General features: G+C 37.8%; 1 protein-coding gene across 4 annotated transcripts in view; it reads right to left on the minus strand.

Annotated features, from left to right (window-relative positions):
• The window catches only part of WDR19 (WD repeat domain 19), a 113966-nt gene that overhangs the window by 70134 nt on the left and 29973 nt on the right, over positions 1 to 13859 (minus strand). For all 4 annotated transcript variants that reach the window (XM_058722817.1, XM_058722816.1, XM_058722815.1 and 1 more), the window contains exons 10-14: positions 5897 to 5967; positions 5265 to 5437; positions 5058 to 5172; positions 4097 to 4203; positions 3274 to 3396 (exon numbers count right to left, since the gene is read on the minus strand). In XM_058722817.1, coding sequence (XP_058578800.1) covers positions 3274 to 3396; positions 4097 to 4203; positions 5058 to 5172; positions 5265 to 5437; positions 5897 to 5967 — 589 coding nt within the window. The remainder of the gene's footprint in view (positions 1 to 3273; positions 3397 to 4096; positions 4204 to 5057; positions 5173 to 5264; positions 5438 to 5896; positions 5968 to 13859) is intronic.

A 13859-nucleotide genomic window follows, 5' to 3' on the forward strand; every position in this document is an offset into this window, starting at 1 on the left:
GTACACAGAAAACTTGAAAACACTAAGATAAAGAAAACCTAAATAAATGGAAATATATACCTTGCTCATTGGTGAGTAGAGTTTAAGATGGCAACTGATCTGTAAGTTCAACATGATACCATTAAAATTCCCAGCAGCCTTTTTGTAAAAATTAATAAGCTTATCATAAAATTCAAATGGTGATGCAAAGTACTGAAAATAGCCAAAACAACTTTGAAAAAGAAACACAAAGTTGGAGGGCTAACACTACCTGATTTTAGGACTTATTATAAATTTACAGCAATTAAAACAGCATGATACTCTTATAGACACACAGATCAATGGAATGAGCAATTCCAGAAAAAGACCCACTTATTTATGGATAATTGATTTTTTAAAAATGTTTATTTATTATTTTTGAGAGAGAGGTGTGGGAGGGGCAGAAAGCAAGTGAGACACAGAATCGGAAACAGGCTCCAGGCTCTGAGCTGTCAGCACAGACCCTGATGCAGGGCTTGAACTCACCAACTATGAGATCATGACCTGAGCTGAAGTTGGCCACTTAACCGACTGAGCCACCCAGGCGCCCCTATGGGACAACTGATTTGTGACAAAAGCACAAAGATGATTCAGTGGAGGAAGGACAGTCTTTTCAACAAATGGTGCTGGAACAATTGGAATATCTATAAACAAAAAATGAACTTTGATCTATACTATACCTTACAGTATAAACAAAAATTAATTCAAAATGGATCGCAGAACTAAATATAAAACATAAAGCTATAAAACTTACAGAAGAAAACATAGTAGAAAAACCTTATGACCTTGGGTTAGGCAAAGATTACTCAGGACACCAAAAGCACAATGTATAAAAAAAAAAAAATTCATGTTGGACTTCATCAAAATCAAAACACTTTTCTCTTTGAAAGACACTGGTAAGAGAAAGAAAAGAAAAGACAACTCATGCAATGAGAGAAAACACTTGCAAAGTATATATCTGATAAAGGACTTAAATCCAGAATATATATAAAAAAAAACAACTCTCAAAAATCAATAATAAGAACACAACCCAATTAGGAAATAGCCAAAGAAATTTGAACAGACATTTCACCAAAGATACACAGAAAGCAAACAAGCACATGAAAAGATGCTCCACATTAATCCATTAGAGAAATGCAAATTAAAATCACAATGAGATTTCACTTAAGATACACTTAAGAGTGGCTAAAATTAAAAAGACTGACCATGTCAAATGTCAGTGAGGATGTAGAGGAATTGGAATACTCACATACTGTTGATGGGAATGTAAAATGGTACAATCAATTTACAGAACAGACTGTCAGTTTCTTAAAAACTTAAACACACACATGCCATATAATGTAGCCATTCTACTTCTTAGGTATTTATGGAAGAGAAAAGAAAGCATGTGTCCATGCAAAGACTTGAACATGAATGTTTATAGCAGCTTTATTTGTGAAGACCCCATACTGGAAACAATCCAGGCTGGAAACAACCCCAAACTAGAAACAGCCCCAATATCCATCCTTAGGTTCTTGATTAAGCCAATTATAATAAATGCATACTATGAAATACCACTCCAGCAAGAAAAAGGAATCAACAATTGACACACACAGTAGGAAATGAATCTCGAAATAATGGTACTAAATAAAAGAAGGCAGATAGAAAGGAGTACATACTGTATGATTCCATTTACATAAAACTAGAAAACAGAAACTCATTTATAGTGACAGACAGCAATCAATGTGGTGGGACAAGAAGGAAGAATCATAAAGGGGTGTGAGAAAACTTTTGGGGGTGATGGATGTGTTCACTAGTTTGACTGAGTTGATGGTGTTTCACAGGTATATACAGGTCAAAACTTACCAAATTGTGCTTTAAAAATTTTAATGTTTTAATTCATTTTTGAGACAGAGAGAGACAGAAGAGAGAGAGTATGAGTGGGGAAGGGGCAGTGAGAGAGGGAGACACAGAATCTGAAACAGGCTCCAGGCTCTGAGCTGTCAGCACGGAGACCAATGCGGGGCTCAAACTCATGAACCGCGAGGTCATGACCTGAGCAGAAGTTGGACGCTTAACCGACTAGACCAGCCAGGCTCCCCTCAAATTGTAGCCTTTAAATAGTGCAGCTTGTTGTCTATCAATCATACCTCGATAAAACTTTAAAAAACATGACGTAGTCAGAATCACTCAAGAAAGATTGAGATAAATGCTGACTTAATGTCAGACCACCACACCCTGAATTCTTACTTCTGAATGCCGTGTGGCATAGTGGAAAGAGTGGATTTTACATCAGGAGATACTGTTCACGTTCCACGTCTATCACAAACTTACTAACCTCTTAAAGTTCAGTGTCCTCATCTCTAAAACTTCTCTGCTTATTTTAGAAAACTAATGAGATAAAATAAGTGAGATCGGGGCTTTATAAACTGTCATGTATCATACAAATGTATTATATTTACTATTATTTACCATTTCCCTTGCCACTTTATCTGACACATGAGGCCTACCCTACTGGTGTATATTACTAAAAAGACTGATCATTTTAGGTCAAACTTAAAGTCTCCCTTACGGCAATAGTGTGTTTTAAGACATGCTCTTTTTTAAAGAACAGTTCAATGTGAGAAAATGAAACATTTAAAACAGTGAATTGCTTTTCTAATTAATGTGGAAAACTGCCCTTCCTACCACCTTTACTAAATTATTTTAGAGATTGAACAAGATTACAGATATGATAGGTTTTGAAAAATCTTTGAAACCTATATTTGTACAAATATAAAGTGCTATTACTATGTTTTATGTCCATATGACTAATGTAATATTTAGAGGAGTAGGGTACTGGTGGTTCAAAAGACGAGACGGTTAAAGTGGGATTCTCAATACACAATTAATTGTACTATTTATTAAATGCCTACTAAATGTAGGCAGTGAAGATCTAAAGTGGAATGAGGTGTCTTATGTTCATCACCACATTAAATCCTTAAAGGATCCAGATAAGGAAACTGAGGCTTGGAGGGGTTAAGTACCACCTAGCAAGTAATAGAACTGGCATATGAGCCCAGACTTTCCAGGCTCCAAAGTCTGCTCTTTTTACTCTGCCATCAGAATTGCTTATAATCACAAAAGCACCTTGATAGCAAATCATGACACCTATTTGCTGTATGTGTCTATCTACTGTATATAACAATATAATGTAACGTATACAATATACATGCATATTACAAAATAACAATTAAAAATTCCCCTATGTTCTGTATCAAAGAAGCCACTACGTACATCTGTACCATAGATGAGGAAATCACCAGTTAAGGCATGGCATAAAATACGGCACTTATCATCCACTGCCGGGAAGAGTCGAGTCTCACGTTCTTCTTGAGCATCCAGGATTTCACTTTCTATCTAAAATACAAAAGAATAATAGCTTATAGGTGTATTTGACTAAACCTGGCCTGTAACAATCTAGGGAGATAGGAGAGGGTCTTCCTGAGTTCGATTAAACGTTCAGACTACTGAATGTCTACTGAGAAAGACATCAGACAGGAACCACCTGGCAGGGCAGCATTAAACAACCCCTTTTAGGGGGAATGGTTTTTGCAGCAGGCCCTGCAGTGGTAATAGCTACTCTCTTTGGTTTCCCAGAAGCAAAGAGGCATGAAATAGATGTAAGAGAGGCCCTTGTTTAGCGACCACATTTTGGGACCCAATGTCTTTTGAACAATAGGCTTCGTTTCAAGGATCTCCCCTAGCAACATGCCCAAATACAGAAGTCAATTCATTCCAGGAAGACCAGGCATGTAACGTGCCCATCAGTTTTTAATTTCCCACTAGATGCAGTCTACCAACAGGATCTATTTTGCTGCGGCAGTGTTGTGAGTAGCACAGTGGATATTTTGTTGGGTTTCTTGGAAACAGAGCAGGAAAGTCAACTGAACATCTCATGCAGAAGGGGTAAAGAATTCTGTTAGTCCCTTATGCACACCTGGCTTTCTAGCTTTCTGACGAAAGTTCTTGATAATATGACATTAGGCTGATCATCATCATCATTTAAACTGAGTCATCACTAGTCCTGAGGGCTCTGGGACATCAAAATTATACTTACCAAGTGCAACTGGACTTTGCCTTCAAAAAGTGCAGCAGCATAGTCAGAATGAAGGCAAACACTGGATACCGTCCCCAGATATTCCACATCTTTCAATTTTTTAACAGCTATAGCAATAAACACACACACACACACACATTAATATATAAATAAAATTACATAAAGATTTGCAAATAATTTTGACATGTGTGTTTTTAAGGGCATTCTGAACCAAAAATTTGTATTTTGGCTGTTCTAAAGACAATCTTAGTTGTCATATAGATTTGCCTTCAGGAATTCCATAGTGGTGCATGTGAAACCAAGTAAGAGAAAATAAAATCACACATAAAACAATGAAAAATTACACTTTCGTGACAATAAGCTTAATGGCGTACTCTATTGGGGGATAATTCTCAGGCTGACTCTACTCCTGAGGGAGATCTGACCTCCAAAGGGGAGAAGAAAAAGCAAAGCTTCCTTCAGGTGCTAATGGTCATTACTTCATGGATAAAAGGAGAGGGAAGGGACCCAACCACTAGTCTACCCAAGAAAGTGCCCAAGAAAGTCATTGTGCAAAGGTGGATCACACGTTACTTCATTTAGTTTTGCTCATGACCCCTTACAAGTAGAAGAATCCTCATTTTCCAGACAAAGCCTTCCAAAACAAGGCTCAGAGGGGTAGATAATTTGTCTACAGTCACCCAGCTACAAGGAGCAGAAGGGGAATTTGAACTCGGGGCCTAATTCTAAAGGTCATACTCTGCCCACTATACCAATGCTGTGTTCATTGCAAAGGTAAAGGATAAAATCCTTCCAAAAATTATGCCAAGTTTTTAGAGGACTCATACAACCATTTAAGCTAAGAAAGAGGCATCTGAAGACAAAGAGTGAAAGACCTGGTCTCAAAAGAAACTTTCAGCATTTCCCAAATAATAACAAATTACATGCTGGTTAAGAAAACGACAACTGGATTGATACTTGCCATTTTCTCCAAGGACATAAAACCAAGCTCGATTATTCATTCCCACGGCCAGGTGATAGAGCCCTACGGCTACAAAGTTGGGTTCCACATCAACAGACACTGTGATTGGCAGCTCCTAGAACACAGAAGAGTAAGAGTAACAAGTCAACTGCTACAACCGTTTTGGTTTTACTGATAAATAGAATCAAAGTAACACTATTTTCATACTCCTTCTACAGGGTTGGCCACGGTGACTTCAAGGAGAGAGGTGAGATACGCAATCCTTGTGCTGCAGGCACCCCCGAGGATGGGAAGCTTGGTCAGGAAGACGTGCAGTGAGCCCCTCTGGGTAGACAATGCCAGCAACTGGCCATCATCTGTCCAGGATAACGTGCCCAACCCTGAAGTAAGTGACAGAATAAAGGAGTAGTCAAGAACAAATAATACTGTTGCGGGCAAACGAATATTTTCATTTAAACTACAGAGACAAAAAAAAAATCTTCAAGTGTTTTCTTTAATGGTCTATACAGACTAAAACTTCACTATGGACAGGCATGTGAGCATGAGCATTGATTCATTCAGTAGTGGCTCAAAGAGAAAATATGTCAGAATTGAGATTTTATAACTGAAATTGGGATTAAACTCACTATAAATCTTTAGATGAACGTGGATTTACAGCTTTGTAGAGGAGTAGGTTCTTTTAGGGAAACCTAATGAAGGTTAGAGTTAGGGTTATTTTAGCAAACTCTAATGAAGGGTGCTAATTTTATTCCTCCCACAATGAATGCAAATCATATAATAGTAAACACACTACTCTGTCATTGCAATAAAATGTCACTCTGCTTCAGAAAAACCAGTACCTTTATTTTCATCATCCAGGTTGATTATAGCATACATATCTTTTAATTCTGCCAAGTCATGAATTTTAATGCTGAAAAATGAAAAAATATGTATATAAATATAAGTGTTAAGCAAAATTGTTTCAGTTCATGAAAAAGTGTAGGCTACAGAACAGGTCAGTGTTTTCCAAAGGGGCCTGTATAGGATAATCATTTGGGTCAAGGTAAGAAAATAGAATTTCTATAATTACATTTTATCTTAGAAAATTTTTCTTTGTGGGGTGGTGGTTGTGCCCGGCTGCATTCTCTGATCTATAGTTTTAGGAACAAGGAGGTTTAAGTTGCCCTGAAGAAAACTTTGTGTAGGAAAACTTTCTTCTGAGCAGCATTAATTATTTAAGAAGTAAAAGGTTTCTCTTATCTGTGTGCTCCTCCGACCACCCTGAGTTCTTTCATACAAAGACAAATGAGGTATAACAGAAAGACCATTTATCTGGAATCACAAGGCATAGGTTGAAAGCTCTGAAAAACTGCAGGCATATTGGGCACCTGGGTGGTTCTCGTGATCTTGCAGTTCGTGAGTTCAAGCCCCGCATTGGGCTCTGTGCTGACAGCTTGGAGCTTGGAGCCTGCTTCGGATTCTGTGTGTGTGTGTGTCTCTCTCTCTCTCTGCCCCTCCCCCACTCTCTCTCTCTCTCAAAGATAAATAAACATTAAAAAAATACTAATGAAAAACTGCAGGCATATTACTTCATAGGGTTACAGAGAAGATAGGTCAGTTCATGCCAATGAAAGTTGCATAGCACAGTGTTAGGACACAATGGTTGTAAGATTTCTTTCCTCTTTGTCTCCTTTCCTCTCTCCTCCCTTCCGCCCTTCTAGGGTTTTCCCTTTATATATATTACTTCCTTGTTTTCTTTTTTTTTTTTTTTTTTTTTCAACGTTTTTTATTTATTTTTGGGACAGAGAGAGACAGAGCATGAACAGGGGAGGTGCAGAGAGAGGGAGACACAGAATCGGAAACAGGCTCCAGGCTCCGAGCCATCAGCCCAGAGCCTGACGCGGGGCTCAAACTCACGGACCGCGAGATCGTGACCTGGCTGAAGTCGGACGCTTAACCGACTGTGCCACCCAGGCGCCCCACTTCCTTGTTTTCATTTAACTTTTTATTTTGATATAATTGTAGATCCACATGCAGTTGTAAGAGAGAATATGGAGATTGTATATACAGAGATTGTCTATACCCTCCACCTTTCCTTACATGTTAATATCTTGAAAATCTACAGGATAATAGTATAGTCAAATAATGACATTGATATAACCTCTTTCAGATGTCCCAGGTTTTACCTGTATTCATTTTGTGTGTGCATGTGTACGTATGCATGTGTTTGTATTTCGTTCCATGCGATTTTATCACATGCGAGATTGCTGAGATCCAGGACCACAGTCAGGATATAGAATAGTTCAATCACAACAAGGATCCTTGTGTTGCCCTTTTATATATGCACTTAACCTCCTTCCTCTCCACTCCAGATGCATTCCTAAGCCCTGGTCACCACTAATCTGTTCTCCATTTCTATAACTTTATCATTTCAACAGGATTACATAAATGGAATCACACAGTATGTGACATTTTGGGAATGGCACTTTTCATTCAGCGTACTTCTCTGGAGGTTCACATCAGTTGTTGTGTGTATCAATAGTGTGTTCCTTTTTATGGCTGAGTACTATTCCATGATGTGGATGTACTAGTTTAACCACTCACCCACTGAAGGACATCTGGATGGTTTCTAGTTTTTGACTATTACAAATAAAGCTGCTATAAACATTCATATTCAGGTTTTTCTGTGAATATAAATTTTCATGTGCCTCAGAAAAATGGCCAGGAGTGAAATTCCTGGGTCACACGGTAAGTGCATGTTCAGTTTTTGTTGTTGTTGTCTTAAGAAACTGCCAAACTAGGGCAGCTGGGTGGCTCACTGGGTTGAGCGTTTGACATCAGCTCAGGTCGTGATCTCATGGTTCGTGGGTTCAAGCCCTGCATTGGGCTCTGTTCGTGTAGAGGCTGCTTCAGATCCTCTGTCCTCCTCTCTCTGCACCACCCCCACCCATGCTCTCTTTCTCTCAAAAATGAATAAAATTTTTTAAAAAAAGAAAGAAACTGCGAAACTGTTTTCCAATGTAGCTGTACCATTTTACACTCCTACCAGCAAGGTTTGAGTGATTTAGCTTCTCCTCATCCTTCCCAGCACTTGATGTTATAACTATTTTTAATTGTAGCCATTCTAATAGATGCATAGTAATATCTCATTGTGGTCTGAATTTGCATTTCTGGAATGGCTAATGATGTCAAATATCTTTCCATGTGTTTACCATCTATATATCTTCTTTGCTGAAATGTATGTCTTTTGCTGATTTTCTAATTGGATTGTTTGGTTTTTTACTTTTGAGTTTTGAGAGGGCCCCTTATGCATTCTAGATACTAGTCCTTTGTTGGATACGTGGTTTGTGAATATTCTTTCTCATTGTGCTGTTTATCTTTCATTCTCTTAACAGAATCTTTCATGGGATAAAATTTTTTTAGTTTTGAGCAAGTCTAATTTTCCAATATTTCCTTACACAGATCATGTTTTTGGTTTTAAAACCAAGAACTCTTTGCCTAGACCTAGACCTAGAAGATTCCCTGTTTTTATCTAAAAATGCTACAGTTTTGCATTTTAAATTTAAATCCATGACCCACTGAATTAACTTTTGATTAAGGTGTGAAGTTTGTTTTCCGGGTTTTTTCCGTATGGATATCCAGTTGCTTGGGCACCATTTCTTGGAAAGGCAATTTTAATTCTATTTAATTTTCTACTTTTGCCAAGAATCAGTTGTGTATATTTGTGTGGGTTTATTTCTGGCTTCTCTATGCTGTTCCATTGATCTATGTGTCTTTCCCTCTGACCATACCACATGGTCTTGATTACTGCAGCTATAAAGTGAGCTTTAATACTAGGTAAGATGATTCCTCTCATTTGATTGTTCTCTTCAAAAAAAATTTTTTTAATGTTGATTTATCTTTGAGAGACAGAGAGAGACACACACACACAGAGCATGAGTGGGGGAAGGGCAGAGAGAGGGAGAGAATCCAAAGCAGGCTCCAGGCTCCAGGCTCCAAACTGTCAGTGCAGAGCCTTATGTGGGGCTTGAACTCACGAACCATGAGATCATGACCTGAGCTGAAGTTGGACACTTAACCAACTGAGCCATCCAGGTGCCCCTTGTTTTTTTTTAAAGATTGCTTTTAGCTATTTTAGGACCTGTGATTTTGCATATATACAATTGGTTCTTAAACAACATGGGGGTTGGGGGTGCCAAACCCTGCACAGTTGAAAATTGGCATATAACGTTTGACTCCCCCAAAAGTTAAATAGCCTACTGTTGACTGGAAGCCCTATCGATAATATAAACAGTCTATTAACACATATTTTGTATGTCATATGCATTATATACTGTATTCTTACAATAATGTAAGCTAGAGAAAAGAAAATGTTATTAAGAAAATCTTAAAGATAAAATACATTTACAGTACTGTATGTATTTTTAAAAATCTGCATGTAGGGGTGCCTCAGTGGTTCAGTTGGTTGAGTGTCCAGCTCTTGACTTCAGCTCAGCTCACGATCTCATCGTTCGTGGGGGTTCAAGACCTACCTGCACTGTCAGTGAGGAACCTGCTTGGGATATTCTCTCTCTCTCTCTCTCTCTCTCTCTCTCTCTCTCTCTCCCTCCCTCCCTCCCTCCCTCCCTCCCTCCCTCCCCTTCCATTTTTTCTCTCTCTCAAAAAAAAAAAAAAAAAAAAAAACTGAAAAATAAATCTGCACATAAGTAGATCCAAGCAGTTCAAACATCTGTTGCTCAAGGATTAACTGTGTTTTAGCATAAACTTGTCTATATCTACAAAAAAAAACACCTTGGGATTCTCATATGAATTTCATTAAATCTACAGATTAATTTGGAGAGAACTGATACTTTCACTATGTTCAGTCTTCTGACCTATGAACAATGTGTTTCTCCATTTCTTTGGGTCTCTTGATTTCTTCCAGCATCATATTGGAATTTTCAGCACATAGACCCTGTACATGCTTTGTTAAGTGTAGATCTAAGTACTTCATTTTCTTTGGAGTAAAAAGGACATATTTTTAATTTGGTTTCCATAGGTTTGTTGTCAGTATATAGAAATGCGACTGATTTTTGTGCATTGATCTTGCATCCTGCAGCCATGCAGCGCTCACTCATTAGTTCTAGGCATTCCTTGTCTGTACTCCTTGAGATTTTCTACATACGCAATCATTTCATCTGCAAACAGAGATGGTTTTACTTTTCTCTTTTCAATCTGGATGTAGCTTATTTCTTTTTCTTGTCTTAAACTGCAGTGGCTAGAACTTCTAATATTAGGTTGCATTAGAGTAGTGGGAGTGGAGAGCCTTGCCTTGTTCCCAATCTCAGGAGGCAAGCACTCAGTCTTTCACCATGAAAGATGATGTTAGGCTTTTTAGTAGACATTCTTTACCAAGCTGAGGTAATTCCCCCCCATCCCTAACTTACTGAGAATTCTTATCATGAATGGGTGTTAGATCTTATGAAATATTTTTGTGTGTCAACTGATGTGATCGTATGGTTTTTCTTCAGCTGCAGATATAGTAACTTCATTGAATTATGAATGTCGATAAGGCTTGCATACTTGGAATACATCCCACTTGGTCATGAAGTATAATTCTTTTTATATATTGCTGACTTCAGTTTGTTAAATTTTGTTGAAGATTTTTTGTCCAAGTTCATGAGAGATTGGTCTCTAGTTTTCTTTTTCTTTCTTTCTTTTCTTCCTTTCTTTCTTTCTTTTTCCTCTCTTTCTTTTTCTTTGTATAGTTTGATTTTGGTGTAAGGCCTTATAAAACAAGGTGAGAAGTGTTCCCTCCTCTTTTATTTTCTGAGGAGATTTTGTAAAATTGGTGTTAATTCTTTTTTAAAAAGAATTTGGTAGAATCCTCCAGCAAAACCATCTGAACCTGGAGATTTTTCAGGAGGCTTAAATTATTCAATTTCTTTAAAAGTTACAGGACTAATTCAGATTATCTGTTTCATCTGGGTTGAGTTTTGGTAGTGGTTTTTGAAGGATTTTTCCAGTCTTCTAATTTGTCAAATTTCCGAGTTGTCTGTAGTATTCCTCTATAGTTCTGAAGTTGTAGTATTCCTTTATTAGCCTTTTAATGGCTTCCAGATCTGTAGCGATATTCCCGTTTCATTCTTGATATTGGTGATTTGTGTCTTTATTTGTCATTCTTGCTAGAAGCTGATCAATTTTTTATCATTTTTTAAAAAAAACACCTTTTTGTTTTTTCCAATTCTATTTTCAATGTCATCAGTTTCTGCTCTTTATTATTTTATTCCTTCTGCTTTGCCTTTTGTTTGATCTTCTTTTTCTAGTTTCTTCAAGTAGGAATTTAGATTATTGATTAGAGATTTCAGTTCTATGTATTTTTAAATTTTCTCTAGGATATACTCATGATTTATTTGGAGTAGGTTAATTTCCAAGTGTTCATAGAAGTTCCTGTTGTTTTTCTATTATTCATTTCAAGTGTGGTTATATTATAGCCAAGGAACACATTTTGTAGGACTTCAATTTAAATTTCTTGAGGTTTTGTGGGCACCAGGGTGGCTCAGTTGGTTGAGTGGTCAACTCTTGATTTCAGCTCAGGTCAGGATCCCAGGGTAATGGGATTGAGCCCTATGTCAGACTCTGCTAAGCATGGAGCGTGCTAGAGATTGTCTCCACCTCCACCCGCTCCCCCACCCACTCTCTTGCTCTCACTCTCTAAAACAAAATAAAAATAAATTTGTTGAGGTTTCATGGTCCAGGATATGGACTATCTTGGTGCATGTTCCATGGGTGCATAGAAAAAACATATATTCCATTGTTGGTGTAATGTCCAACAGATGTATGTTAAGTCTAGTTGGTTTACTGTGCTGTCCAAATCTATGAAGAGTTTAGCTAAGCTACTCCATGGTGCTGCTGCCTCAGCACCCATTCTGTTTGGCCAAATGGCCTTAAAATGACACCCCTCCCTCCTTCTTATAAGTGCATGCCCTAGGTAGCAGCCCAGAGTCACAAGCAAATGTAAGTTCTGGATGTGACTTCCCCAAAAACCCTTGTGATCAACAGTCTCCCCTGCCTCCTACCACCTGTGTGCCTTATGTTCCCCTAGGATAAGATCTCTGGGGCTTACCCCACTCTTTTGGTTAGAGTTGACCAATTTGGACTTAGCCTGGGAACCCTAAAGCAGTTTATTCATGAATGCTATTTTTTCCATGAACCCTATTAACAGCACATGCCCCTGGTTGTCTCTTTTTGTCTGAACTGTACCTTGAACTCTCTGTGAGACAGGCCAGGTATTTCCTCCTGGACCTGTGAATAGTGAATTTCTCCATTTCAGTTCTTCTTGTTGTGTATTGTTGAACGGCAGCTCATGATCTGACACTCTGTGCTCTACTTAATAAGTGTCAATTTGATACTTTTAATTCCTTGTTGAACTTCTAATTGTTCCATGCATTACTGAAAGTGGGACCCTGAGGACTTCAACTATTATTGTTGTCTATTTCTCCTTTTAATTCTGCCAGTTTTTACTTCATCTATTTTGAGGCTCTGTTGCTAGGTGCGTGCTCATTGAGCATTGTTATATCTAATCAATATGCAGTCTCTCTCCCCATCCCTGTAATTTTCTTTGCTCTTTGTTTGATACCCAGACAGACACCTAGCTTTCTTTTGGTTATCACTTGGATGATCTTTTTCCATCCTTTCACTTTTACCTGGTTATTTCATTACATGATTATATTGAAGGGAGTTACAACATATAATAGGGTCCTTTAAGAATTCTAATAGTCTATGTCTAATAGCATTGTCATTTACACGTTTAACATAGCTAATTGATCTGTGTGAACGTAAATCTACTGTTTTATTTTGTTTGTCCCTTTGTTCCTGTTTGTCCTTTCTTGCCACTTTTAGATTTGAACATTTTTCAGTATTCCATTTTAATTTACCTATTGTGTTTTTGTATATATCTCTGTTTTTTAGTGGTTGCTCTAGATTATAACATACATATTTAATTTCACAGTCTCTTTAGAATCAGTATTTCATCACTTCAAATAATGTAGAAATCCCATATAACTTTAACCTCTTCCCTTTATGTTGGGGTTGTCTTATGTACTGCATCTTAATATGCTGAACATACTATCAGACAATATGATAATTTTGCTTTCAACAGCACGTATGTTAAAGGTCTCAAAAAAAATGATCTATTGTATTTACCATTTCTGTCGTTCTTCCTTCATTCTTGATGTTCTGAATCCTCTGCTGTCATCTGTTCTGTCCCATCTGAAGAACTTCCTTCAGCAATTCTTCTAGAGCAGGCCTGCTAGCAATAAATTCTCTTCATTTTTCCTCACCTGAGAATGTTCCCATTTCACTTCGTTACTGACAGATTATTTTCACTGGGTAATGAATTTCAGCTGACTGTTCTTTTCTCTCAGCCCTTTAGGAAGCTGTGATGCTTCCTTCTGGCCTCCATGACTTATGGTGAGAAATCCACTGTCATTTAAAATGCTGTTCTTTAGCTGTTTTTTTGTCTTTAGTTTTTAGCAGTTTATGATGTTATCTGAGCTAGGTTTTTTTGGACTTACTTGGACAATTTTTATAAAGCTGCTACCTTTACCTCCATCCTCTTGGCACTGGCATCTTTTGACTGCCTTTTCCAAGCCAGTTGAAACTTTCTTGATTCTTTGTATGTCAGGCAACTTTGGGTTCTATTTTGGACATTCTGAATATTACGTTTGAGACTCTTGCACCTTGTCTAAGTCCCATAGAGAAGGCTAATTTTTTTTTTTTTTTCCCAAAGCAGGCAACCAACCCAGTTGGGTTCAGGCCACGAGTATCAACCAGCCTTTTGTG

The sequence above is a fragment of the Neofelis nebulosa genome, chromosome 3, assembly GCF_028018385.1.
Source record: "Neofelis nebulosa isolate mNeoNeb1 chromosome 3, mNeoNeb1.pri, whole genome shotgun sequence".
NCBI classification, from domain to species: domain Eukaryota; kingdom Metazoa; phylum Chordata; class Mammalia; order Carnivora; family Felidae; genus Neofelis; species Neofelis nebulosa.